This window comes from Dendrobates tinctorius, unplaced genomic scaffold (assembly GCF_039654945.1).
Source record: "Dendrobates tinctorius isolate UK_male_01 unplaced genomic scaffold, ASM3965494v1 ptg000020l, whole genome shotgun sequence".
Taxonomy (NCBI): domain Eukaryota; kingdom Metazoa; phylum Chordata; class Amphibia; order Anura; family Dendrobatidae; genus Dendrobates; species Dendrobates tinctorius.
In genome coordinates, this window is record NW_027361688.1 from 53726653 (window position 1) to 53753463 (window position 26811).

Here is a 26811-nt window from a genome sequence, read left to right on the forward strand (position 1 = left end):
AAACTGAGTCTCCAACTGGTGTGTTGCCTGTAGTGGAAGGGGTGTCAGAGCCCCATTATACTATTTCTACTGAGGGGAAAGTCTCCTTCATGTGTGTTGTCTGCAGCAGTAAGGCTCCAAGATCGGCAGGCTTGCACTTACTTTCAGTCAACTACCTGTATTATTATCCTTAAATATTTCTAAAATTAGTGTTCTACCAAGCTTTATTTTGTTGGCATATGCAACAGAAATGAACTTATTATAAGTGAAGAGAGGACTTTACACTATCCTGACAGCAGATGGCGATAGTGTGAAGTTATATGTTTGCTGTATTGTGGGGAGGGAAGTTCTCTATTGCTGTTGTTACTTTTACATTCACTTTTGAGTGTATTATGGCAGCAGCACAGAGTGTGTGCTACTGAATTCTTATCTCATGTTTACCCATATGAAGTAAATACTGTTTACTCAAGATAACTTGCTCAGTGAAGTTCTCTTATGTACCCGTGGTCATTCTCAGAAGATACACTCTGCTACATATTTGTGCATCCTGAGTGTGACTGACCAATAAAACACGTTGAGCTGTTGAATGAGGTATCAGGGATGCCTCACCCACCTCATCTTAATTTAAACTTAAATCCAAAGCTCCAAATGTTGGTCCAGACCCTGATACCTTATGAATGGCCCATGGCTGACTGCTGTTGTGCCATTGTTGGGTCTATTGATGACACTTTTCCACATTTTTGTAAATGTTTGGACTTCAATTTGGGTCTCCTTCATGTGTGTTGACTGAATTTTGCAGGGCTTTCAGAGCACCAGGCCTACACCTGTCACTTATCCACCTGTTACTGATAAATGTTTAAGCTAGAAATGCTGGTCCAAGCCCTGTTGCAGGCCCTGTTCCATGCATCCATACTGCACAATTATAATATTTGTACTCTAGGTCAATGGATGCCACTTTCTTTGCTCTCTGCCCCTTTTTTGAGTTGTATTGGTAGTTTTTTGGCCCCTCGAATGTGTGGTCCATATGTTTGGTTTTGCGTCTCATTGAATATCGGGACGTTCGTCAAACATCGAACCGAATCTAACCAAACCTTGAAAGGTTCGCTCTTCTCTAATCTCTACAGATGTAGTATCAGGTAATTGTGGATTGTTTCTCAATTGAAGACCCAAACTATAAGTAAATCATCAAAAAAGCAAACACATTGGTAGAAAGAAAGAAGACAAGAAAGGCAGGTAGAGAGGTAAAAGGTCTTGTGTTGACTACATTGGCATGACTATTGAGTCCACTGATTAGTTGCAGCAAATACATGCTTTTTAGTTGTGATGTCACTGCTGCAGTCTGTCAATAAAGAAAGGATCAGCACAGAGACATAACAACCTGTGGAGGGTAAGCAAGGCTGATTTTCTCATTTTTATCTGGCGAATACCACTGAGTAAAAGCAAGGTTTATAACAAAAAATAACTCTTTTTTAATGAGAGAGTAAGTAAACCCTCAGGTTCACTGTACAATCCAAAGCAGTACTGCCTAATGCTTTCCAAAACTTATAATCATCAAGGACAGACAGACTGAAATATATAATTGGTTACATAAAGTTTATATATAAATAATGAATCCAAATGACTTCTGTAGATAAAAGTAGAATAATAGAATGATGAGGCAGCTATGTATCTAAAATGTATTTGAAGGCCTTAAAAGTTCTTCAAAAAATATTTTCAACATTCATGCCTCTACACCAAAAAAGTAAAATGCAAGCTTCCATTAGATAAGAGACATGCTGCAGTAGAAAATAAAATAAATGCAGAAAAGAAAATATTGTCTATCAATACAGCTATAAAAAAAAAATATGAATAAGCTTTGCTTCATACCTGTACAATGTTTCCAGGATTCTGATCATTGTTTGACGGATCATTCCCAGCAGTAATTTCCTCAGTGTCTATGAGATTCTCTGTGGGGACGTTCTGCACTGGTTTCAGATAAGCGATTTCATTCTGCTTGGAGTCCAGAGTCACACACACATCATATGAGAATGGGAACGGTAAACTTGTATCACTGATCTCAGAAGGACATCCCAGGGTGAACTGAGGGTACACGTTTCTACTGTATGCCCCATAGCTTGAAGGAGTACTTGATTTTCGGCATTTTAAGACTGCAGTAATTATTACAGTTGCAATGAACAAAATTGATATAAGAGCGATGGAAACCACTAAGTAGAAAGTTGCATTAGAAGAAGTATTAGAAATATTAGGTTGTTTCTTAATCTCTGGAACAACTTGTTGAAAGTTTTCAGCCACAACTAATTGTAATAAAACTGTACATGACAAAGATGGGACCCCATTATCCTTCACCAGAACCACAATTTTTTGTCGTAAAGTATCTGTGTCCGGAATGTCACGTCCAATTTTGATTTCTCCAGTATATTGGCCAATGGTGAATAATGAAGGATCAGGAACTTGTAGTAAGTGATAGGAGAGCCAGGCGTTGTGTCCAGAGTCAGCATCCACTGCAATCACTTTGGTGACTAGATAACCTTTCTCAGCAGAGTGAGGAATAAACTCAAATAATGCTGATCCCTCAGTGTCTGGTGATGGGTAGAGGATCTTCGGAGCATTATCATTCTTATCAATGATACATATCCTCACTGAGACATTACTGCTTAGAGGAGGAGATCCACTGTCTTTAGCCATCACCTGGAACTGAAATTCCCGCAACTGTTCATAGTCAAAGGATCTCTGGGCATAGAGAACTCCACTTATAGAATTAATGGAAATATAAGATCTCACAGGAATATCGTCTACATTGCTATTTAGAATGCTGTAGCTTATTTTTCCATTTTCATCACCATCAGGATCTGAGGCTCGGACATTGTGTATGGATGTACCTGGTTGGTTATTTTCTCCAATATACAAAATATATTTCATCTTTTCAAACACTGGAGCATTGTCATTGACATCTGAGATATTGAGCTGAAAGGTTTTATTGGTAGACATTGGCGGAGACCCACCATCCAAACATTGTACGGTAACATTGTAGGAAGGATTTCTTTCTCGGTCCATGCTAGCTGCAGTTGCCAGTTTATAGTAAGTACTAGAAGATGGAATTAGCTGAAAAGCCAAAGTATCTGAGATGTGACAAACAACTTCACTATTCATCCCAGAGTCCAAGTCCTGGACATTCAGTAATGATACCACAGTTCCTGGTGGTGAGTCCTCTGGAATTGATGCTGAGAGAGATGTAATAGTTATTTCTGGGGCATTGTCATTGACATCTATCACTTGTATTGATACCTTGCAATGAGTTACATGACCTCCACCATCTTTTGCCATTACAGTCAGTTCATAGAAATCTGATATTTCAAAGTTCAAATTTCCTATTACTTTGATGTCCCCATTGAATGAGTCTATAGTAAATAACTGTCGAGCATTGTCAGAAATATGACTAAAGGAATAAGCTATTTCAGCATTGGACCCGTCATCTTCATCAGTTGCATTTAGATGAATTACAAGAGACCCAATAGCTGCATCTTCATGTAATCTTACACGATATGTGTCCTGATTAAACATCGGCAGGTTGTCATTAACATCTTGGACAATAATCCTGACTGTAGCAGTGCTTGATTTCTGTGGGTTACCTCCATCCAAGGCTGTTAATATTAACTCATAGTAACTCTGTTTCTCTCTGTCCAGTGACTTTTCTAGAATGATTTCTGGATATTTAATTCCATCTGTTGTAACCTTTTCTCCAAGGCCAAAGTTTTCATTACCGCTCAGTGTATAAGTTTGTATGGAGTTGGTGCCTAAGTCTGGATCTTGTGCATTTCCTAAAGGAAAACGAGCCCCCGGTGAGGTGAGCTCACTGATTGCTACATCAAAATATTTCTCTGCAAATGTCGGTGAGTTATCATTCACATCCTGGATTTCTATGGTGATTGTGTAAAAATTCAGAGGATTTTCTATTACAGCCTCCAGGTTTCTAAAGCAGATTGGTTTATTTCCACATAACGATTCTCTGTCAATTCTGTCAGATACAAAGAAGTCTCCATTTTCCAAATTAACATTCAGAATTTTAATTTTGGCTTTTGAAATCAGTTGAAATTTTCTATTTGCAAATTCATCCACATTTATTCCCAGATCTTTTGCCACATTCCCAATTACAGATCCTTTCTTCATTTCTTCAAGTACTGAATATTGTAGCTGGCCATAGGTATCAGTGATAAAGAAGATAAAAAGACAAAATACCTGATATATCTGCTGCCATTGTTTTCTTCTGTTTCCTGCTATATCATTCATTGTCAGAAAGATGTGATATAAAAGTTTCCTCTGCTGTAATCCACAATAAGGAATTATTATTCCATAAAAAGGAAAATCATCAATGAGGATATTTTTTGTAGTCCAGACTGCAGTGTGTCCTCTGGAGAAATAGTTGTGTTTTCCTATATCCGGCACTGCGAGATTGTAGTGATTTTAGTTGATTTTCTTGCTATTTTATGTAGGAAAAATTGATTAAGCAGTCCTGTACTGCCACTTAGTGTTCAACAATACTAACTGCTACTGTTCTGCCATGAGATTTTGCAACTGGTCTATAAGTTTCAGCTTTACATTCTTAATTTTCTTGCTTGAGTGATAAAATATAATAATGTTATAAATAGCCTAAAAATATATAATACTTGTTAAAATGTAGATCATGAAAAGTGTGTAAAATATTTATTGATTTCATTTAAAATATCAGTAAGATAAAACATAATGACAGCATGTAATAAACAGTTCTTTGCTTCATTATTTACATTTTTATTTTTAAGACATTTTCATTTATAATCTGAACATTTTACAGTTGAAACAAAAGGAAAAAAATCAGAGCCATCACTAACCGCAATGTTTTCTAGTTTGCTCTCTAGCAAACTATATTTTTTAAAATTATATTTTTTGCAACTTTATAACACCTCATTTTGATATTTGCACACACATTGTTAAAGTAAGCAAATAAGTTTTTAACTTGTGAAAAGAGACAATTAGCATTATCTGAATTTATTCAAATGCGGAGAAATATTACAAAACTTTCTAAATTAATACCTATAGCTTGCATTATGTTGCTGTATTTGTAATAGTTGATGATTAAATGGATAAAATAAACTTAAGAACCTACAAAATTAGGCTATTTTCACAATTCAGTTTTTTGGTGTCAGTCGCAATCCAGAAGTTTTGGAAAAAAAACGGATCCGTCGCAGATTGTGAACAACTGATGTGACGGATCCATTTTTTCACTGGATCTGACTGCCCTACCTGGTAATAATAATTGGAGCTCAGTTTTAAAAAAAGGAATCCGTCTCTGGATTCCGTCATTTGACGGACAGCGACGGATCCTGCGCCCATAGGCTTCCATTATAGCCAGCGACGGACGGCGCTGGATCCGTTGCTGTCCGACTCTTCGACAAAGACTTTGTCCGATAGACATAAAATTTCTGACGGATCCAGTGAATGACGGACGAAACGTGAGGCCATCCGTCACAATCCGTTGCTAATACAAGTCTATGAGAAAAAAACGGATCCAGCGTCATCAGTCGCTGGATCCATTTTTTTCTAAAAACGATGGATTGCAACTGATGGCAAAAAACTGATGTGTGAAAGAGGCATTAGAGCACTGTGTGGTATGTACAAGTAACCCAATATATTTCAACTACAATACACAATGACTTATATAGTACTGTATATAGTATATAGCTTTGCAGTGAACTATATAGTATTGTAGTTAAAATATTTTGAGCTACTTGTACATACCACTCACTACTCTAATTGTGCACATTTTTTACTTTATTTTACCCATCTAATAATATATTTATATTTTAGCAATATTATTTTATTACTCCTAAATCAGAGCTATTGGATTGAAGACCCTGCATCTCCCTGGACAAAGGGCCAGCAGTATTTGAGATGCAATCTATTAGAACATCAAAACTTCTAACAGAAATGTAGCTGTCAAAAAAAGTTAAGATGCTGTTGGTGGAATCAGCAATTTCTCAGTCAGCATGCCAGGAAAACAATGTTATGTATCTAATTTAATCAAGTCAGATCACTTCCAGATATCTACATCCAGATATGGGATAGGCCTATCCGATCAAAGATTTTTACAGCTGTGAAATAAATTTGATCAGATATCCCTGTGGACTGTTATACGTGAGTGTCACTGGTTTACCTCAACATAGAGAAACCAGAGGACCACAGCATATTATTCCTCCTGCTGTCACGCACTGTGAAGGAAAGACTAAGTGCAACACGAAGGGATAAGGGGAAGGGAACCCAACACTAGGGAAGGGTGAAGTGGAGACCCCTAGGAAGATCTAACATCACCCTGTGTGCTCTAAGTGTCCCTATATAGGTTCCACACCTATCACCAACCAGAATACCTAACCCCTGCCTTACCCTGGCGATAAGATCTGCATAGGGAAGGACAGGATGAGCACTAGTCAATTCCCACTACCACTAAAGACAATTGGGATGCACACACAAGGGGGACACTTAGCTTGAGTAGACTCAAAGAAAAACACAGACATCTTCCAAACATCAAGGAGGAAGATAGCCAACTGCTATAGCTCCAAGCCTCAACAGGGAAGTGGAAATGGAAATATTACCGGCAACACCGAGAAGCCAGCTGGGAGTTATAAACACCCCAGTCCAGGTGTGTCAACTAGAGTTTGGGGAGGTTGCCACTGGGTCCTAAAGTCATAAGAATTAGGAAGGAGTCTGAAAAGCCAACCCCTGAGATCTTCTGTGGCTAGATGCAGTGCGACTGTCTGCAGCCTTTGACACACACGTGACACCTCTCCTGCACTGATTAGAAGCACTTCACCTTCATATTAAACAGTGTAGATTTCTTTTAGCAGTGCAGGGGTTAATCTGCTTAGTTGAGCTCCTGGAAGCTTTCCTGCATTAAGGCTCAGCTGTGCACTGTTAGTCACTCCCATCTCCTATATAATCTGGGCCTTGGGTAGCCTCCATTGTCAGAGATATCTTTTGCTGCATGGCTGAAGGTTGTTGGTTGGTTATCTTTGGAGAAGGTGTTTTGTGGATTGTTCTGTGACTGTAGCTAGGTTTTGGGTTTGTGCTAATTCCCCTTCTTCTCCTACTTTGGTATAACCTATCCTCCACTCCCCGGTGTATTCCTCTGTTGTTTATGTGTGAAAATTTGTATGATTAGTATTTTCCTTTATCCCTAAACAGACTACCTTGTTAGTCTGTTTGATGTATTATGGTATACTACTACTCTCTTCTTTCCTTCTTTCCTGAGGGGAAGGTGTACAGACTGAGGGCGCATTCAGGACCTAAAGCAAGGTAAGTGGCCCTGGGGTCTTCACAATCTGAAGTAATCCAGGATACAGGGTGAATTAGAGCACCCCTAGCATTAGGGACAGGGAAGGAACCCTGGTCTCGGGATACCTGACAATAGAGTTATGACAGTGAGTGAAGCCACACAACATATCACAGACAGGATCTCCAGCCACAAATCATTCATATGATGCTGAAAGACCTACTTACTATTGTCAAACCTGCTTTTAATATGCAGAACACTGTCTCAGCTGAGAATCCAAGTTATTGAGCAGGTACAGAGACCTACCTAGAAGAGGGGTGATCACATAAGGCTATTTAATCAAAGAGAGTTGTAGCGGATACACACCCGGCAAACATTAACACCATGTAGATAAAACATTTTTCACAGTGTTGTTACTTTTTATTTTATGCTGATTTGATACTGTCTATGATGGGATTGGGTGCTATGCTACTTCTTAAGATCATTGCTATGTTTTAATATATTCTTGTACTTCCTTCTAGACATGTTGAATTGTAGCTTCACTAGATTGTTAAGTAAACCCATACTAGTACTATAAAAACATTATTGAAAAATATTTTTAAAAAAGTTTGTCAATGCAAACCCACAAATACATGTGATAAAAATCTGGACAAATAGAGGTTAATCTACCTGAGCTAATCGTCAGCCAATACATGTATATGCATAAATGAGTTAGTAGATTGGTATATTAACCTATATTTTTTCAGATGTTTTTCCACTCCTTTATCTCCCGTTCCTCCAACTACTCCAACAGACTCTTTCCCAAACAGCTTCCGTCCAACCCATAGTTTTATTTACATCTTGTTATTGCTCTGCATTGCATGCCTCTTGCAGGCATGTGCCTTCTGATGTCTCACCTGCGGCATTACTCAGGTCCTGGCTGCATACTCCTCCCTTGCTGATGCAACACTTGCATCACTCACGGGGTTGCTCCCATTCGTGACGAGCTTGACGCATCCCTAGTAACCAGCACTTGCATTTCCGGACACGCCTCCCCACACATGTCACTTCCATATGCTGCACACATTTCAATGACTCCCCCCTCTTCAGCTCCCCAGCCAAACCCGTTGCTGTAGTAGTGACCACTGCACTAATTTCCACCAGGACTCTGTTAGCACCATACCTCAACCATTCCACATCTTTCATGCTCGTAAGTCTTATTCCTCCATATTCGTTACCGGCACCAATGTATACATGGTTTATCATTTTGTTTTTTAACTTTGGAATTATGAATATCCTATGCATCCTGTTAATTTCAATGCTCACTGCTTCCAGTATATGAGTATCCCAATGCATTTACTGTAGGTTTTGTACAGACAGGATTTATGGAGCTCATGTACATTAATCCCTTTCCGACATTGGGCGTAATAGTAGGCCAATGTCGGACACCGTTCCTTTGATGTGGGCTCCGGCGCTGAGCCCACATCTTTTCCAGCACATGATAGCCGTTTTGAACATGTAACTAGTTAAATGCCACTGTCAAACTCTGACAGCGGCATTTTGCATGCACTGCCCGAAATCCAGCCTATCAGTGCCTGCGTCACATGACCATGGGTCACTGTTGGGTTGGCATGACAAAAAGGTCTCCAGCAAATGTCTATGGCTGTCACTGCCAGATTGCTATGAGCACTGCCCAGTGGTAGGCACTCATAGCCAGTCAGCAATTCTGCTAAATAAAGGCGATCTGATCATCGCCTGTATGTAGCAGAGCTGATCGGGTTATGGCAGCTTCTAGTCTCCCATGGAGACTATTAAAGCATGCCAAAAATGAAAAAAAAATGTTTTTAAAAACATATAAAATATATATATATGTAACACCTGCACAGGGAATTGTCAGAGCAGCTACCGGTATACTGGAGCTTACAGACACTAAGAAGAGTTTTGCAGCGGCTGTTAAACAGGAACCTACAGACATTAACCATTTTTCCCCTGAGCAGCAGTGGACTACAATTCCCAGGGACCCTTGTTTCAGTCAGATGACAAGGCTTGGAAGGACAGAGGGAGAGAGAGTGGATTGGAGGAGGAGGGACTTGGGGGAGGGGGCTGGGGAGAAAGTGAAAGTAAATGTTCAGGGGAGAGAGTGCATGGCAGCTTGCTATGAGAGACAAAGCAGTGTGGATCTGCATTCCTCTACGCTGCAGAGTGTGGCGGCCCCCACTAAGATACCCACGCTGCTGGAGAGAGCAAAGATCCGGAGAGTTCTGCCGGCACTCCCACCGCATAAAGGCCTAAATCCTGCCGCCCCAGCTGGTGTCCAGAGAATCCTCCGACCATTTGAGACACACAGTGAGTGCCCTTCTGAGACTTGTGGTTCTGCCAGCACTATTTACAGTGAGTACACTACAACCCAGACTATTGACAGTAATATTCATCTAAGTGCACCCACGGTTCTACTTTGCGCGCCAACATCTGCGGCAACTGGACCCCAACGTTTGGACTGTTAATACAAAAGAGGGGGAACCTGCTATGTTACATTTACAGGGTTGGAGTAGAAGTAGACTATGATGTATATATGACTTTTATAGAGCAATGTTAATTGTATTGTATGTTATTCCTTTAAACCCACCTCAATCCTGCTGCATAGCAATAAATCTGTTAAACGGTTTTACTCCTGTTCCCTGAGTGTGTGTACTGAGCTGTGGTAGGGGTTTCCTGAATCAGCCCCTGGCAGAAGATAACTGTCCTTCTGCAGCCCCAGAGAGAGAGCTCCAATCAAGATTCGGGTGGAAGCACAGCGCCCTAGAGAGGTGAGACCCCCCATAACACCCAGTGCACCGTGGTAGCCCTAAAGGGGTGTTACATATATAAATTCATATCATTCCCCTTTTGCCCCATTCAAAACAGAACAATTGAAAAAAATCAAACATACATATATTTGGTATTGCCGTGTTCAGAATCGCCCAATCTATCAATATAAAAAAAATAACCCGAACGCTAAATGGCATAATGAGAAAAAAAGTCAAAATGCCAGAATTTTGTTTTTTTTGGTCGCGGTTAGTGATGACTGAGTATACTCATTACTCGGGTTTTCCCGAGCATGCTAGGGTGATCTCCGAGTATTTGGAATTGCTCGGACATTTAGTTTCTGTCCCGCAGCTGCATGATTTGTGACTACTGACAGCCTGAATGCATGTGAGGAATGCCTGTTAGGGAATTCACACATATACTCAGGCTGTCAAGTAGCCACAAATAATGCAGCTGCAGGCAACAGAAAGTAAATCTCCGAGCTCTTCCAAATACTCAGAGATCACCCAAGCATGCTTGGGAAAACCCGAGCAACGAGTATACTCGCTCATCACTAGTCGCCGCAACATTGTATTAAAATGCAAGAATGGGTGATCAAAAGATTGTATCTGCATAAAAAAGGTATCTTTAAAAATATCAGATCGGAGTGCAAAAAATAAGCCCTCACCCAACCTGAAATCACAAAAAATGGAGACGCTATGGGTATCGGAAAATGGGAAATTTTTTATTTTTTTTTAACAAACTTTGAATTTTTTTCACCAGTTAGATAAAAAAGAACCTAGATGTGTTTGATGTCTATGAACTCGGAATGACCTGGAGAATCATAATGGCAGGTCAGTTTTAGCATTTAGTGAACATGGTAAAAAAAGAAAAACTGCAGGATTGGACCTTTTTTTGCAATTTCACCACACTTGGAATTGTTTTCCTGTTATCCAGTACACGATATGTTAAAACCAATGGTTTCATTCAAAAGAACAACTTGTTCTGCTAAAAACAAGCCCTCACACGGCCATATTGACAGCAAAATAGAAAAATTATGGCTCTGGGAAGAAGGGGAGCAAAAAACGAAAATGAAAAAGCAAAAATACCTCCAAGGGTTAAGGGGTTAATTTACTGATGTCAACTATATAATCAGCCCTATATCATTTATATACACATATGTGTGTGTGAATATGTAAATGATTCAATCCACACAACTTTGCTTGTTTGTACTTTGCACTATATCCTTGATTTTGACAGACTGTAATTTTACTGTAGCATCACCGTGGCAAAGACTCGAGACAGTAAAAATGGTGATACCATTAAGTTGCTATATAGCATTGAGAAATTGCTTTGGACCATGTGAATTCCTGTCCAACAAAAATAAAATTAATTTTAATTGCATCATCCCTGGAGTGTGATTACACATGTCATAAGGGTCTCATCCATGTCTACTAGCACTTCCTCTCACAAGAAAACTGAGTGAACTCCAATCATCTATTCAACAAGCCATGATAAGATAAAACAGCTTTAAAGCAAAACAAAGGAGCAAAGAAGTGTCAAAAAAACAAAGGTTGACATAGCCAAAACATCACCGGTGAACTAAAAAATAAAGGGAACTTGTCAGCAAGATTGTGCTGCATAACCTACAGACAGTGTCAGGTTGGCTCCGTTATACTGAGTAAATTGATACCTGGGTTGATTAAATCCGTTTTCTGGTTGTTGTTTAATTTTTATTTTCAGTTGTGAGTTAATGATATGCTCGAGCTCTGGGGCGGCCGTTGGGGGGTCTTTATGTGATGCTCTGATTACATATTCATAATGCAGGCTATATTACACAATGAATGTGATAGATATTGAAAAAAACAAAAAAATCACCTTCAGTGGCGCATGTACTGCAACATGACTGTAGGTGTAATGTGCATTTAATCCTTTTATTTGATGCTAGAAATAAATTCATAAAAAAATGTCAAAATGGCACCGGCCACTCCTGCGAAGTAGCAGCTATTGGCAATCTGACAGATGCTACTGCGTAGGCGCCGGTAGTGCCATCTTGCTAGAGAAAAAAATTGTCTCCAATAAGATGGCTATGTATCGTCAGGTGACATCAAGTCCAGAGGTTAGGAATGGAGTGGCATTTATAAGACGTCCCCATTACTAACCCTATAGTTATAATGTATAAAAACACACACCCAGAATAAAGTCCTTTAATTGAAAGACTCACACAGACTCCTTTAATGAATCTAAATTAAACCATACTCATGTCATCAGGAAAGTTCTCACGCTAGCGGTGCTATCAGAAAGGTCCTGGGAGTTCACAGCCAATTAACTCAGTTCAATTCACTGACATCAGCAAGAGCGCCATTAAATCTTTTCCCATGTTGCTTGTGTTGATGCCAGTGAGTTGAATTAAGTTAATTGGTTCGAACTTCCAGGACCTTTATGACCGTATCACAAGTGTGGGAACTTTCTCACACTCACAGTGATGTCAGTCAGGTCATAGGACTTCACCGCGAGATCCTGAACAGCATTAGCACATGCTGCTCAGTGTCTCTGCTGCATGGCAGGCTGTATAGTCACATAATGCAACAATGCAGCCTGCCATCTATATGTTGCAGAGCTAGATTCATTGTGGGATAAATGGATTTTTATTTTCTCAGCAGACAGGTAAGGAATATTGTGGTTTATCATTTTAATTCTCTTATAGGAAAGAAGGGCTTCTGTATACTGGACGATGACATGAGTATGGTTTAATTTAGGTTCATTAAAGGAGTCTGTGTCATTCTTTTAATTAAAGGACTTTCTTCTGGTGGCTGCTGGCTGCTATTTTTAGGCGGGGGGGCGATATCCATGGACCCTTACCAGCCTGAGAATACCAGCCCCTAGATGTCAGCTTTAGCTTGGCTGATTGTCAAAAATGAAGGGGACCCCACATCATTTTTTTAAATTATTTATTTATATAATTTAAAAATATGGCATGGTGACCCCCTCTATTCTTGATAACCAACCTTGCTGAAGCTGACAGCTGAGGGTTGCAGCCCGTAGCTGTCAATTTTGCCTGGCTGGTTATCAAAAATAAAGGGGAACCCAACGTCATTTTTTTTTATTTATTTATGTATAGCTCAGGCAGCGTCTGATAAATGCTCACATCATCCACCACCTGCTCTTGTTCTTACCAGTTGAATACAACTCTCAAGATTGTCCCCTGCTAATGCTGATCTCAGTGCGAGCATTATGTATTGGCTCATGTGTTTCATGCTGCACAGAGGCAACTACAAGCTGTGATCAATGGGAGGTGTTTCATCTGTATCCTCTTTATCCCCAAAGACATACTCCTGTGATGTCTGTAAGCTACTTTAAGTGCCACCCTGCTGTCAACATGATTCCTCCTCCTCATCCTCAAAAATTGTCCTCTAGCTGTACATTTGTGTACCTGGCTGCTGTTGGTACAGGAACCCACCCTACAAGCCATGTGTGGATGACTTGCCTGATAATGGTGTGAATGGCCCCTGTTCCTCCTGTGCCAACACCTCATCCATCAGTGCTTAAAAATTTTTTTCTAGGAGGCATAGAAGTGGGATTGTAACACTGATGATGGCTTCATCAGCGCTGGTTTTGGTGGTGGAGTACTCAAAGCAGCGCATCAAGGCACACAGGACATGCTCGTGAAGTGGTCTTGTTCCACAGAGCGACTCACACACGTGTGCTGCAGCTGAATCTCCACTATGCTGCTACTCGCACAGTCTCTCCAGTATATGCGAGGTGGAATTCAACCTTGTGGGTATGTCGCATAAGAGGTGGTGAGTGAGAAGGCAGAAGTGACGCTGCATTATATTTTTGCTCTTATTTAAGAGGTTGAGGAACGTTAGTTTTATCCTTTCATTTGGTGTTGGTGCTCTATGGCAGCCATTTGTTGCTGGGGTTCTGTGCTTGTGGGGCGGTGCAGTCTTGAGTCATGGCGTCTCTGTATTTCATGTTTGGCGCTATGAGGAATCAGGTCGCCCGTCCTGAAGGTGTATTGTTGCCACAGCTATTGTTAGCGCACGATGCTGCTCCTTTAAGGCAATAAAAACTAGGACCCACTGAGAGGTTCGCCGTGATGTTGCAGTGGGCTTCATACAGTCTGATCAATGATAAACTAAGAGCCTCATGTTCAGTCATATATTTTTGCCTAGTAGCATTAGAACAATATATGATTTTTTGGATGTGCGTCCATATTTTTTCAGCATATTGACTAACCATGACAGTACTACCTGATCCTTTTCCAGACATATTATCAAGGACAGACAGACCAAAATATGGAATTGGTTACATAAAATTTGCACATCTAATATATAAAGCTCAAGTGTGTGTATGTATGTATGTATGTATGTGTGTATGTCCGGGATTGGCATCCGCACCGTCGCAGCTACAGCCACAAAATTTGGCACAGTCACACGTCTAGACCCCGAGAGTGTCCTAGGCTATGTTGTGAGGTGAAATTTTAACCCCGTGCATTCCAATTCACCAAACAATTTTGCCCCTATCTACATAATGGGGAAAAGTGTGTGTGTATCAAGCCCTGCCCCTCATTATGATGTCATAATGGTTGCCATGGCGACGCTGATGTCATCATAGGTTGCAAGCCCTGCCGCTCATTATGATGTCATAATGGTTGACTATGGGATGTAGGATGTGTGATGGGTATATGGGCACTGGACTATGGGATGGAGGATATGTATGACGGGTATATGGGCACGGGACTATGGGATGGAGGATGTGTGATGGGTATATGGGCACTGGACTATGGGATGGAGGATATGTATGACGGGTATATGGGCATGAGACTATGGGATGGCGGATATGTATGATGGGTATATGGGCATGGGACTATGGGATGGAGGATATGTATGATGGGTATATGGGCATGGGACTATGAGATGAAGGATGTGTGATGGGTATATGGGCACTTGACTATGGGATGGTGAATATGTATGATGGGTATATGGGCATGGGACTATGGGATGGAGGATGTGTGATGAGTATATGGGCACTCGACTATGGGACGAAGGATATGTATGATGGGTATATGGGCACGGGCCTATGGGATCGTGGATATGTATGATGGGTATATGGGCACGGGACTATGGGATGGAGGATAATTATAATTTGCTGTAACTAACCACAGTTAGTTACTATGCCCGGGCAGGGCCGGGCTCTTCAGCTAGTAAAATATAAATCCAGATTACAGTAAATACAGTTCCTTGAAAAATTATTCACACCTTGTGAACTTTTCCACATTTTTTTCAAGTTAAGCCCACAAACAAATGTATTCCATTGGAATTTTATGTAATATGCCAACATTACATAGCAAGTATTTGTGAAGTGTAAAGGAAATGATAGATGGTTTTCTAAATATTTAAAAAATCTAAATCTGAAAATTGTGACTTGAATTAGTATTCAGACTCCCTGAGTTAATACTTTCTAGAACCACCTTTCGCTGCAATTACTACTTTCAGGGTAAGTGTTATGGGGTATGTCTCTATTTGCTTTGCACATCTAAAGGCTGAAAATTTTGCCCATTCGCCATTGCAAAAGAGCTCTAGTTCAGTGGGAATGGACGGATCGCATCTGTGAGCAGCCAGCAATATTTAAAATCTTACCACAAATTCTGTATAGGATTTAGGACTGGACTGTGACAGGGCCAGTGACACACATGAATATACTTTGATTTAAACCATTTGATTGCTGTTCTGGCAGTATTTTTAGTGCTGTTGCCCTGCTGGAATGTGAACTTACGGCCCAGTCTCTAGTCTTTTGCTGCCTGTAACAGATTTTTCTCTAGGATTGTGCTTTACTTAATTCCATCCACCTTCCAATCAACTCTGACCAGCTTTACTGTCCTTGATAAAGAAAAGCCTACAAACTGCATGATGCTGCCACCACCATGTTTGATGGTGGAGATGGTATTTTCAGGGTGATGTGCAGCGTTAAGAAACAAAAAGTTCTACTTTGATCTCATCTGCCAAGAACTCCTTCTAACTAGCTATTACCCCTACACTGCTTTTTGCAAGCTACAAATTTCATGTCTTATGGCTTGTTTTCAAAAATTACTTTCTTCTTGCCACTCTTTCAATATTGGCCAGATTTGCAGATTATACAACTAGCAGTTGTCCTGTGGACAGATTCTACCCCCTGAGCTATGGATCTCTGCAGGTCCACTAGAGTGATCATGGGCCCACTGGCTGTTTTTCTAATTAGTGCTCTCTTTGTTTGAGATGTCAGTTTAGGTGAACGACCATGCTTTCATTGCTTTTCAGTTGCTCCATACTCCTTCCATTTTTGAATTGTGAATTGAATAGTGCTCTGTGAAATGTTCAGAGCTTGGTCAATTTTTTTTATAACCTAACCCTGCTTTACTGTTCTCCATATCTTTATCCCTAACCTGTGTCGTGCACTCCTTGGTCTTCATCATGCTGTTAAATACTTAATGTTCCAAAACAAACCTCTGAGGCCTTCACAGAAGAGATGTAGATCTGCTAAGAATAAATTAGACAAATGTGGACTCAACTTTCTAACTAGTAAACTTTTGGAGACAATTGACTTGGGATTTTATTTGGGGGTTTAAGACTATAGGGTACCAAATAAAAATACAAGTCACAATTTTAAAAATTATATTTTTTAATATATTTGGAAAAATGTGGATCATTTCCTTTACATATCCCAATTACTTGCTACTTAATGTTGGTAAATCACAAAAATTAAAAATACACATTTACATTTGTAGATGTAACCTTAAATTATGTGGAAAAGTTCACAGTGACTAAATAGTTTTTCAAAGTACTATAAATGTAGACTAACAGAATATTCTGCCAACTATGGGTCTATTATGAATTAGAGAACATTAAAATTTTTTAAAATGTGAATTTTATACATGCCTGTTGGCAAAAAAAGGAAAAGTGAAACATACCAGTATATAAGGAATATTCTGGTACAGAAATGAAAATGCATAAAACTATAAAATATATATGAATAATGTTCACTTCATACCTGTACAATGTTTCCAGGATTCTGATCATTACTAGAAGGACCATTCCCAGCAGAAGTTTCCTCGGTGTCTATGAGATTCTCTGTGGGGACGTTCTGCACTGGTTTCAGATAAGCGATTTCATTCTGCTTGGAGTCCAGAGTCACACACACATCATATGAGAATGGGAAAGGTAAACTTGTATCACTGATCTCAGAAGGACATCCCAAGGTAAACTGAGGATACACATTACTACTATAGGCCCCATAGCTTGTTGGCGTACTTGATTTTCTGCATTTTAAGACTACAGTAATTAATACAGTTGTAATGAACACAATTGATATAAGAGCGATGGAAACCACCAAGTAGAAAGTTAAGTTAGAAGAATTATTAGAAACATTAGGTTGTTTCTTAATCTCTGGAACAACTTGTTGAAAGTTTTCCGCCACAACTAATTGTATTGAAGCTGTACATGACAAAGATGGGACCCCATTATCCTTTACCAGAATCACAATTTTTTGTCTTAAGATGTCTGTGTCCTGAATGTCACGTCCAATTTTGATTTCTCCAGTATATTGGCCAATGGTGAATAATGAAGGATCGGGAACTTGTAGCAAGTGATAGGAGAGCCAGGCGTTGTGTCCAGAGTCAGCGTCCACTGCAATCACTTTGGTGACTAGATAACCTTTCTCAGCAGAGTGAGGAATAAACTCAAATAATGCTGATCCCTCGGTGTCTGGTGATGGGTAGAGGATCTTCGGAGCATTATCGTTCTTATCAATGATACATATCCTCACTGAGACATTACTGCTTAGAGGAGGAGATCCACTGTCTTTAGCCATCAGATGGAACTGAAATTCCCGCAACTGTTCATAGTCAAATGATCTCTGGGTGTAGAGAATTCCAGACATCGAGTTTATGGAAATATAAGATGTCGCAGGAATATCGTCTACGTTGCTGTTTAGAATGCTGTAACTAATTTTTCCATTTTCATCACCATCAGGATCTGAAGCTCGGACATTGTGTATGGATGTACCTGGTTGGTTGTTTTCTCCAATATACAGAATATATTTCATTTTCTCAAAAACTGGAGCATTGTCATTCACATCTGAGATATTGAGCAGAATGGTTTTGTTGTTAGACAGTGGAGGAGATCCGCCATCCATACATTGTATGGTAACATTGTAGGAAGGATTTCTTTCTCGGTCCATACTAGCTGCAGTTACCAGTTTATAGTAAGTACTAGAAGTTGGAATAAGCTGAAAAGCCAAAGAATCTGAGATGTGACAAACAACTTCACTATTCATCCCAGAGTCCAAGTCCTCGACATTCGGTAACGCTACGACTGTTCCTGGTGGTGAGTCCTCTGGAATTGATGCTGAGAGAGATGTGATAGTTATTTCTGGGGCATTGTCATTGACATCTATCACTTGTATTGACACTTTGCAATGGGTTACATGACCTCCACCATCTTTTGCTACTACAGTCATTTCATAGGAATCCAATGTTTCATAATCCAAACCTCCTATTATTTTGATGTCCCCATTTAATGAATCTATAGTAAATAACTGATGAGCATTGTCAGAAATATGACTAAAGGAATAAGCTATTTCAGCATTGGACCCTTCATCTTCATCAGTTGCATTTAGATGAATTACAAAAGACCCAATAGCTGCATCTTCATGTAATCTTACACGATATGTGTCCTGATTAAACATCGGCAGGTTGTCATTAAAATCTTGGACAATAATCCTGACTGTAGCAGTGCTTGATTTCTGTGGGTTACCTCCATCCAAGGCTGTTAATATTAACTCATAGTAACTCTGTTTCTCTCTGTCCAGTGACTTTTCTAGAATAATTTCTGGATATTTAATTCCATCTGTTGTAATTTTTTCTCCAAGGCCAAAGTTTTCATTACCGCTCAGTGTATAACTTTGTATGGAGTTGGTGCCTAAGTCTGGATCTTGTGCATTTCCTAAAGCAAAACGAGCCCCCGGTGAGGTGAGCTCACTGATTTCTACGTCAAAATATTTGTCTGCAAATATCGGTGAGTTATCATTCACATCCTGGATTTCTATGGTGATTGTGTAAAAAGTCAAAGGATTTTCTATTACAGCCTCCAGGTTTACAAAGCAGATTGGTTTATTTCCGCATAACGATTCTCTATCAATTCTGTCTGATACAAATAAGTCTCCATTTTCCAAATTAACACTGAAATATTGTTTTCTTTTTGCTTTTGAAATTAATTGAAATTTTCTATTTGCAAATTCATCCACATTTATTCCCCGATCTTTTGCCACATTCCCAATTACAGATCCTTTCTTCATTTCTTCAAGTACTGAATATTGTAGCTGGCCATAGGTATCAGTGATAAAGAAGACAAAAAGACAAAATACCTGATATATCTGCTGCCATTGTTTTCTTCTGTTTCCTGTTGTATGATTCATTGTCAGAAAGACGTGATATAAAAGTTTCCTCTGCTGTAATCCACAATAAGGAATTATTAGTTCATAAAAAGGGAAATCATCAACGAAGATATGAACTGTAGTCCAGACTGCAGTGTGTCCTCCAGAAAAATCTCTGTGTTTTCTTATGGCATTCTGAGACTGTAGTGATTTTACTTAATTTTCTGTCTCTTGAAGGTGGAAAATTTGATAAGCAGTCCCATACTGCCACTTAGTGTTCAAAAATACTAACTGTGACTGTTCCGCAAGAAGATTTTGCATTTGGTCTGTAAGTTTCAACCTTATGTTCTTAATTTATTTATGATGATTGAGTGGCAATAAAATATATCAATATAATAAAAAAATATATTTATATCTTAAAAATTGAATCATAAGTAGTGGATAAACTAGGTATAAATTTCCTTTAAAATATTAATAAAATAAAATATAATGGCAGTACGTAACAGTTCTGTTTAAATATTTACATTTTCAGACAAAAGATTTTTCTTTATGATCTAACCATTTCACAATAAAGCAACAATAGAAAAACAACCATTACCAACTACATTACTCTCTAGTTTAATGGTAAACTGATTACATATTTAAGTTGACATTTTTTGCAAGTTTATAATAATACTTATGGTCGATATTTGCATTGACTTTTTTTAAATAACTAGTGAAAGAAGTTAATGATATAAGTTGATTAGTATTAGGTGAATATACTGAATTGTAGAGATAACCTATTATTACAAATGTTTAAAAATTAACCCCTTCACCTCAAAGCCTGTTTTCCACCTTCCTGACCAGGCCAAATTTTACAATTCTGACCAGTGCCACCGTAAATGGTAATAACTCTGGAACACTTCAGCAGATCCCACTGACTCTGAGATTGTTTTCTCATAACATATAATTCATTATGGTAGTGGTAAAAAATGTTGATACGACTTGCATTTATATTGTTTAAATATTGGAAATTTGGAAAATTTTGCAATTTTCAAACTTTTAATTTTTATGCTCTTAAATCTAAGAGTTTTGTTACACAAAATAGTTAATAAACAATATTTCCTACATGCCTACCTAACATCAGCACAACTTTTGAAACATCTTTTTTTTTAGGAAGTTATAAGGCTTAAAAGTTAAACAGCAGTTTTTCATTTTTCCAAAATTTACAATGCCATTTTTTAGGGACCATCTCACATTTGAAGTGACTTTGAAGGGCCCATATGACAGAAAATACCCAAAAGTGACACCATTCTTAGTACATCACCCCCCAATATGTTCAAATCCACTTTCAAGAAACTTATTAACCCTTCAGATGCTTCACAGGAATTAATGGAATGTGGAAGAAAAAAATGAACATTGAACTTTTTTCACAAAAATTTTACTTTAGTCTCCAAATTTTTTATTTTCACTAGGGTAACAGGAAAAAAAAGACCAAAAAATGTGTTGTGCAATTTCTTCTTAGTACGCCGATACATGATATGTGGGGGAAAACCATTGTTTGAGCACACGGCAGAGCTTAGAATGGAAGTAGTGCCATTTGACTTTTTGAATGTAAAAATTGTTGGAAACATTAGCTAACACCATATCGCATTTGGAAAGACCCTGATGGACCCCAACAGTGAAAACACTCACATATGACATAATTTTCGAAACTAGACCCATCAGGAACCTTATCTAGATGTATGGTGAGCACCATGAACCCCCATGTGCTTAACAGTAGTCAATAATTTTGAGCCTTGAAAATTAAAAACATCCCATTTTTCACACAAAAATGTTTGTTAGCATCACATTTTGCATTTTCACAAGGGTATCAGTTGAAATTGCACCATACAATTTGTTTTCCAATTTTTACTGAGTACGCTGATACCCCATACGTGGGGCAAAACTAATGTTTTGGCATTCGGCAGAGCACAGAAGGGAAGGAGCGCCATTTGACTTTTTGAATGTAAAATTTGCTGGAAAAATAAGCGGATGCCATGTCATGTTTGGAGAGCCAATGATGTGCCTAAACAGTGGAAATCATTCACAAACGACACCATTTTGGAAACTTATCTGGATGTGTGGTGAGCAGCATTAACCCTCAGGTGCTTCACATAAGTTTATAATGTTGAGCCGTAAAAATAAAAAGTCACATATTTCACACAAAAATGTATTTAAGCCATAAATTTTGCAGTTTCACAAGTGTGACAGGAGAAATTGCACCATACAATTTGCTGCACAATGTCTTCTGAGTATGCTGATACCCCATTTGTGGGGGAAAACTACTGTTTTGGCGCATGGTAGGGTTTAGAAGGAAGGAGTGACATTTGGCTTTTTGAATGCAAAATTTTCTGAAATCATTAGCAGATGGCATGTCGTGTTTGGAGAGCCCCTGATGTGCCTAAACAGTGGAAATCCCCAAAAGTGACCCCTCTTTGGAAACTAGACCCTTTGGGGAACTTATCTAGATGTGTGATAAGCACCTTGAACACCCAAATACTTCACAGAAGTTTATCTTGATCCGTCAAATAAAAAAATCTAATTTTTCACACAAAATTGTTCTTTCAGCCCCAATTTTTAAACTTTCACAAGGTTACCAGGAGAAAATGCACCACATCATTTGTTGTGCAATTACTCCTGAGTACACAGACACCCAAAATGTGGAGGAAGACAACTGTTTGTGCATATGGCAGGGCTTGGAATGGAAGGAGCAAAATTTTATTTTTTGTCAAGTTTGGAGATCTACTGATGTTCCTAAAGAGTGAAAACATCTCTCAGGTAACCCTGTTTTGGAAACTAGACACCTCAAGGAACTTATCTAGATGTGTGGTGAGCACCTTGAACTCTCAGGTGCTTCACAGAAGTTAATAAGGTTGAGCCATGAAAATAAAAAAAAATTCCCACAAAATGTTCTATTAGCCCCAATTTTTTTCATTTTAAGCAAGGTTAACAGGGAAAAATAGACCCCAAAATTTGTTATGCTATTTCTCCTGAGTACACCAATACCCCGTATGTTGCCAAAAACTGCTTTTGAAGCACAGTGCAAATGTCAGATGGCTAGAAGCATGAAATTGGAGTTCAGATTTTGCTGGATGGCTGGGTGCCATAACTCATTGGCATAGCCTTTGAGGTGCTAGAACAGCAGAACCCCCACACAAGTTGCCCAATATTACAAACTACACTTCTCAATGAATTTATCTAGGGGTGAAGTGATCATATTGACACAACAGGTATGTCACTGAATTTTATACCATTGGGCAAGTGAAGAAAAAATAATTACATTTTTACACCCCAAAAAATTTTAGCCCGATTATACATATTATAATAAACTATTTTATAGAAAAAATAATTGTTTTTGCATCGCTTTATTCTGAGATATAGATTTTTATTTATCAACTGACAAAGTCCTATGGCAGATTGTATTTTGCGTGACAAGATGACCTTTTCAGCTATGTCATTTTTATTTACATTTGTCTTTTTAAACTTTTTTATACTTTTTTACATAGTCTCTCTATGGGATTTTAACTTTTATTACTCTGATCACTGGTATAATGCATTGCAATGCATTACTACTGTCAGTGTTTAACTGACAGAGCATCTTTTAGATTATGCTTCTTGCATGGTCTAACAGACCATACCAGCTGGCAGACCCGAAGGTCCTCATTTGACCTCCATTTGTCATGGCTTGGCTATCATTGGCAGACCATGATTATGTCACAAATCTTTATTAGATAACACAGGTAGAAAAGCACAAACAATGACAAATAAAGGGTGACACAAGCAGAAGCAGAGCAAAGGGGTATACAGTGTCAAAAACTTCACTCTGACCCTTATCATAAGTAAACACCTGGTGGTAAAGATTCAAGTATACACACCCGATATATAACAGGCAGACGAGTGAAAAGCAATAAGGGGTAAAATCCCCAGCTGGACAGCCATATAATCAGGGGTGAAATTACAAAAACACAAAAGTAAGGTAAACATACCAGGAGGGGAGAGGGGAGAGACACTGGATCCCAAGCTCAGCTGACCTCGACGTACGTTTCGGAAATGATCTTCCTTCCTCAGGGGTAATCACAGGAGTATTTCTGCTGCATCAGCAGACATATGAGCTTATCATAAATCAAGCCAGTATATCTCCTAAATCACTGATCTGATTTATGGTAAGATCAGAAAGCTGGGGATGTGGCAGAAACACTCACTCTGCGATAAAATAGATAGTGAAATATGTTAACTAAGGCAGGAAAATGTTTTGCATCAGAAAATAGCAGCAAATAACAGTCCACAGCAGGGCATATTTAGAGGATTAGCTCACATGCCTCCAAAGACCTACCTGCTAATGGACTCAAATATTAATAGATTGTAACACTCACTATTGGATGCAACACATCTTATTTCGTGTTTCCTTAAAATAGTGTGTTTTCTACATTACTATCAGTTCCTCATGGACTATCCTTACGTTTACTGTTTCTGTCAGCCCCAGGGATTTCCCATCCAAACTGCAGTACACCTGGGATCCATTAGCTTCCCTTCACGTGTTTCCCATTGTCAACTGTACACCAGATAATATTGCAATCTCCGTAGTACCTGTTTCAAGCCTTGAGCTGCAGACATTGCAGTAATGAGATTCCATAAAGGCTTCCCACTGCCTTGAGCATTAAATTTTTGCTGGCAAAAGCAGCCCACTGCACTTGAACTTGACCTTAGTTACTGTACTTCCCTATCTGTTTCCTACCAGGAAGTAAACCCTTTTTACTGGGGCTTGTCCCTTCTTCTATAGGCTAGTCCAATTTTATCTATGCCTGGCCCTACAATATGTAACTTGGCAGATCACCCTCACAACACTATGTATTATATCAGTTATCTTTTACTTTACACTCCCTATATTCCTGATGTACACAATGCCTGTTATACTAACAATACTTATCCCACATTATACATTGTATACTGTATTACCATATCACTTTATTTAACACTTAAAAACTGCACTACACAGTCTGAGCTTCACAAGGCAAAAAACATGTTAAACCGCATGACACTATTCACATTATAATGCACAGCACAAAGTGATTGATGCCTTCATGGGATGGAATATGACAATAGTGTCAATTAATCTTACACTAGCTCTGCAATGAGCCCTTGAACCCTTTATTTTTCTTTATAGGCTCTCCCACAGCCCCATACAGCCATCCTTGTGGTTTGCTATTTTTCACTTGCTAAACTTTCTGCCAGCTCTCCATTTCAGCTGTAGACTACTTTTCCCAAGAATTAGGGCTGAATGTGTCCCACTCCTAAAATATTCCTACCATCACTACCCCCTCACACACTACAACTACGAAGCATTATGTGGAGACTTCCATACAGTCCTAAGATGGATAACTCATTGCAAATACTCCAGTTTCTTTTGCCGAAGGGTACCGTCACACTTAGTGATGCACCAGCGATCCCGACAATGATATGACCCGGTCAGGATCGCTGGTGCATCGCTAAGTGGTCGCTAGTGAGCTGCCAAACAGGCAGATCTCACCAGTGACATAGCAGCGGTCGGCGGTCACTACTTACCTGTCAGACGAGGCGATGAAGACGTCCTCCTGCCCGCGTCCACGCGTCGCTCGTCTCCACAGCAGGAAGCTGATGACGAGAAATGGCCCAGGCCGTTCTCGCGCGATCAGCGATAATCAGCGGGGGAGCCGGTCAGAGGTAAGTATCACACATAGCAATATCACTAGCAATATTGCTGCTGCGTCACAATACCAGTGACATTATAGCGATATTGCTAGCGATATCGCTTAGTGTGACAGGGCCTTAACATTCCTCCCACCTCACTAGTATTTGCTATCCTAACACTTTCCTGGAGTCAGTATTGTTACATGTGCTGACACAGGCAGGCACAGTGCTGGTGGGCAATGATTCACCTAATGTAGTAATTTATTCTGATTTAATCTAGAATTTTGGAATATTCAGCAACATCCCCTCTGATTAAGGTCACAACTTGATAAGATTGTTTGCTCCCATCTCTCTCTCCCTGTGCATATCCCCAGTAAAGCCCCTGTTACACACTGCGATATCGCTAGCAATATCGCTGTAAAGTCAACGATTTTGTGACGTTGCAGCGATATTGCTAGCGATATCGCTGCATGTGATACTTACCTCGGACCGGCTCCCCCGCTGGTTATCGCTGATCGCGCGAGAAGCTCCTGGACCATTCCTCGTCGGCCACTTCCTGCTGCGCTTCCTGTGGCGCCGACGAGCAACGCGTGGAGCTGGGCAGGAGGACACAGGATCGCCTCGTCTGACAGGTAAGTAGCGACCCCCGTCCCCAGCAATGTCGCTAGTGAGATCTGCCTGTGTGGCAGCTCACTAGCGACCACCTAGCGAAGCACCAGCGATCCTGACCGTGTCATATCGCTAGTCGGGATCGCTGGTGCATCGCCAGGTGTAACGGTACCCTTACTGTAAAGTTGCTGAGGATAAGAGGCCATACTCCTCTAGGAAATCATTATTCAGAGATAGTACGGTGCATGTCGCAAAGGGGTTAAAGCATAGACAGGATGTTTCTACTCTCTGTTTCAATAGGCTGTAGCAAAAATTAAAGGAATCCTTGCACCCCATAAGCAATACGCCACTGCATACAGTGGGTACGGAAAGTATTGAGACCCCTTTAAATTTTTCACTCTTTGTTTCATTGCAGCCATTTGGTTAAAAAAAAGTTCATTTTTTCTTATTAATGTACACTCTGCACCCCATCTTGACTGAAAAAAACCCAGAAATGTAGAAATTTTTGAAAACTTATTAAAAAGAAAAACTGAAATATCATATGGTCATAAGTATTCAGACCCTTTGCTCAGACACTCATATTTAAGTCACATGCTGTCCATGAACTTTTTTGAATTTACCAAATGGCTGTAATGAACCTAAGAGTGAAAACTCCCATACCCACTGTATGTTAGCAGATTTCTGCTCCATAATCTGTCAGCAGCATGAGGTAGCCCAGGGGCCCTGATTTCAGAGATGTGTCACTTAGTTTTCAGGGTGCAGCAGTTTTGATAGAATCAAATTTTTCTCTGTTGCAGAATTAGAAACGCTGAGATGTTGAGCTGTATATAACCTCTGCCACTCCACAGCTTTCTGCATACATTTTACAGTGTGAGAGAGCAGTTAATCAGTGCTGTGGGCCCTGTTGCACTTCCAGACAAGACTACCAGTTGTCCTGTAACTCTAATATCCTGCTTTTAAACACTGATTGCATTGAAACATGAAACCACAGCCCAGTAAGTAACACATCACTGGGATCAGAGACTCTTCTCCTCCATCATAGTGCTCTCAGATTACAAAGC

The 26811-nt window shown here is 39.6% G+C and overlaps 1 protein-coding gene across 1 annotated transcript in view; it reads right to left on the bottom strand.

The window, feature by feature from the left end:
• The window catches only part of LOC141083188 (protocadherin Fat 4-like), a 72652-nt gene that overhangs the window by 42487 nt on the left and 3354 nt on the right, over nt 1-26811 (bottom strand). Inside the window, exons 2-4 of the mRNA XM_073567353.1 lie at nt 17072-19528; nt 16528-16560; nt 1846-4299 (exon numbers count right to left, since the gene is read on the bottom strand). Of these exons, the coding sequence (XP_073423454.1) occupies nt 1846-4299; nt 16528-16560; nt 17072-19528 (4944 nt within the window). The remainder of the gene's footprint in view (nt 1-1845; nt 4300-16527; nt 16561-17071; nt 19529-26811) is intronic.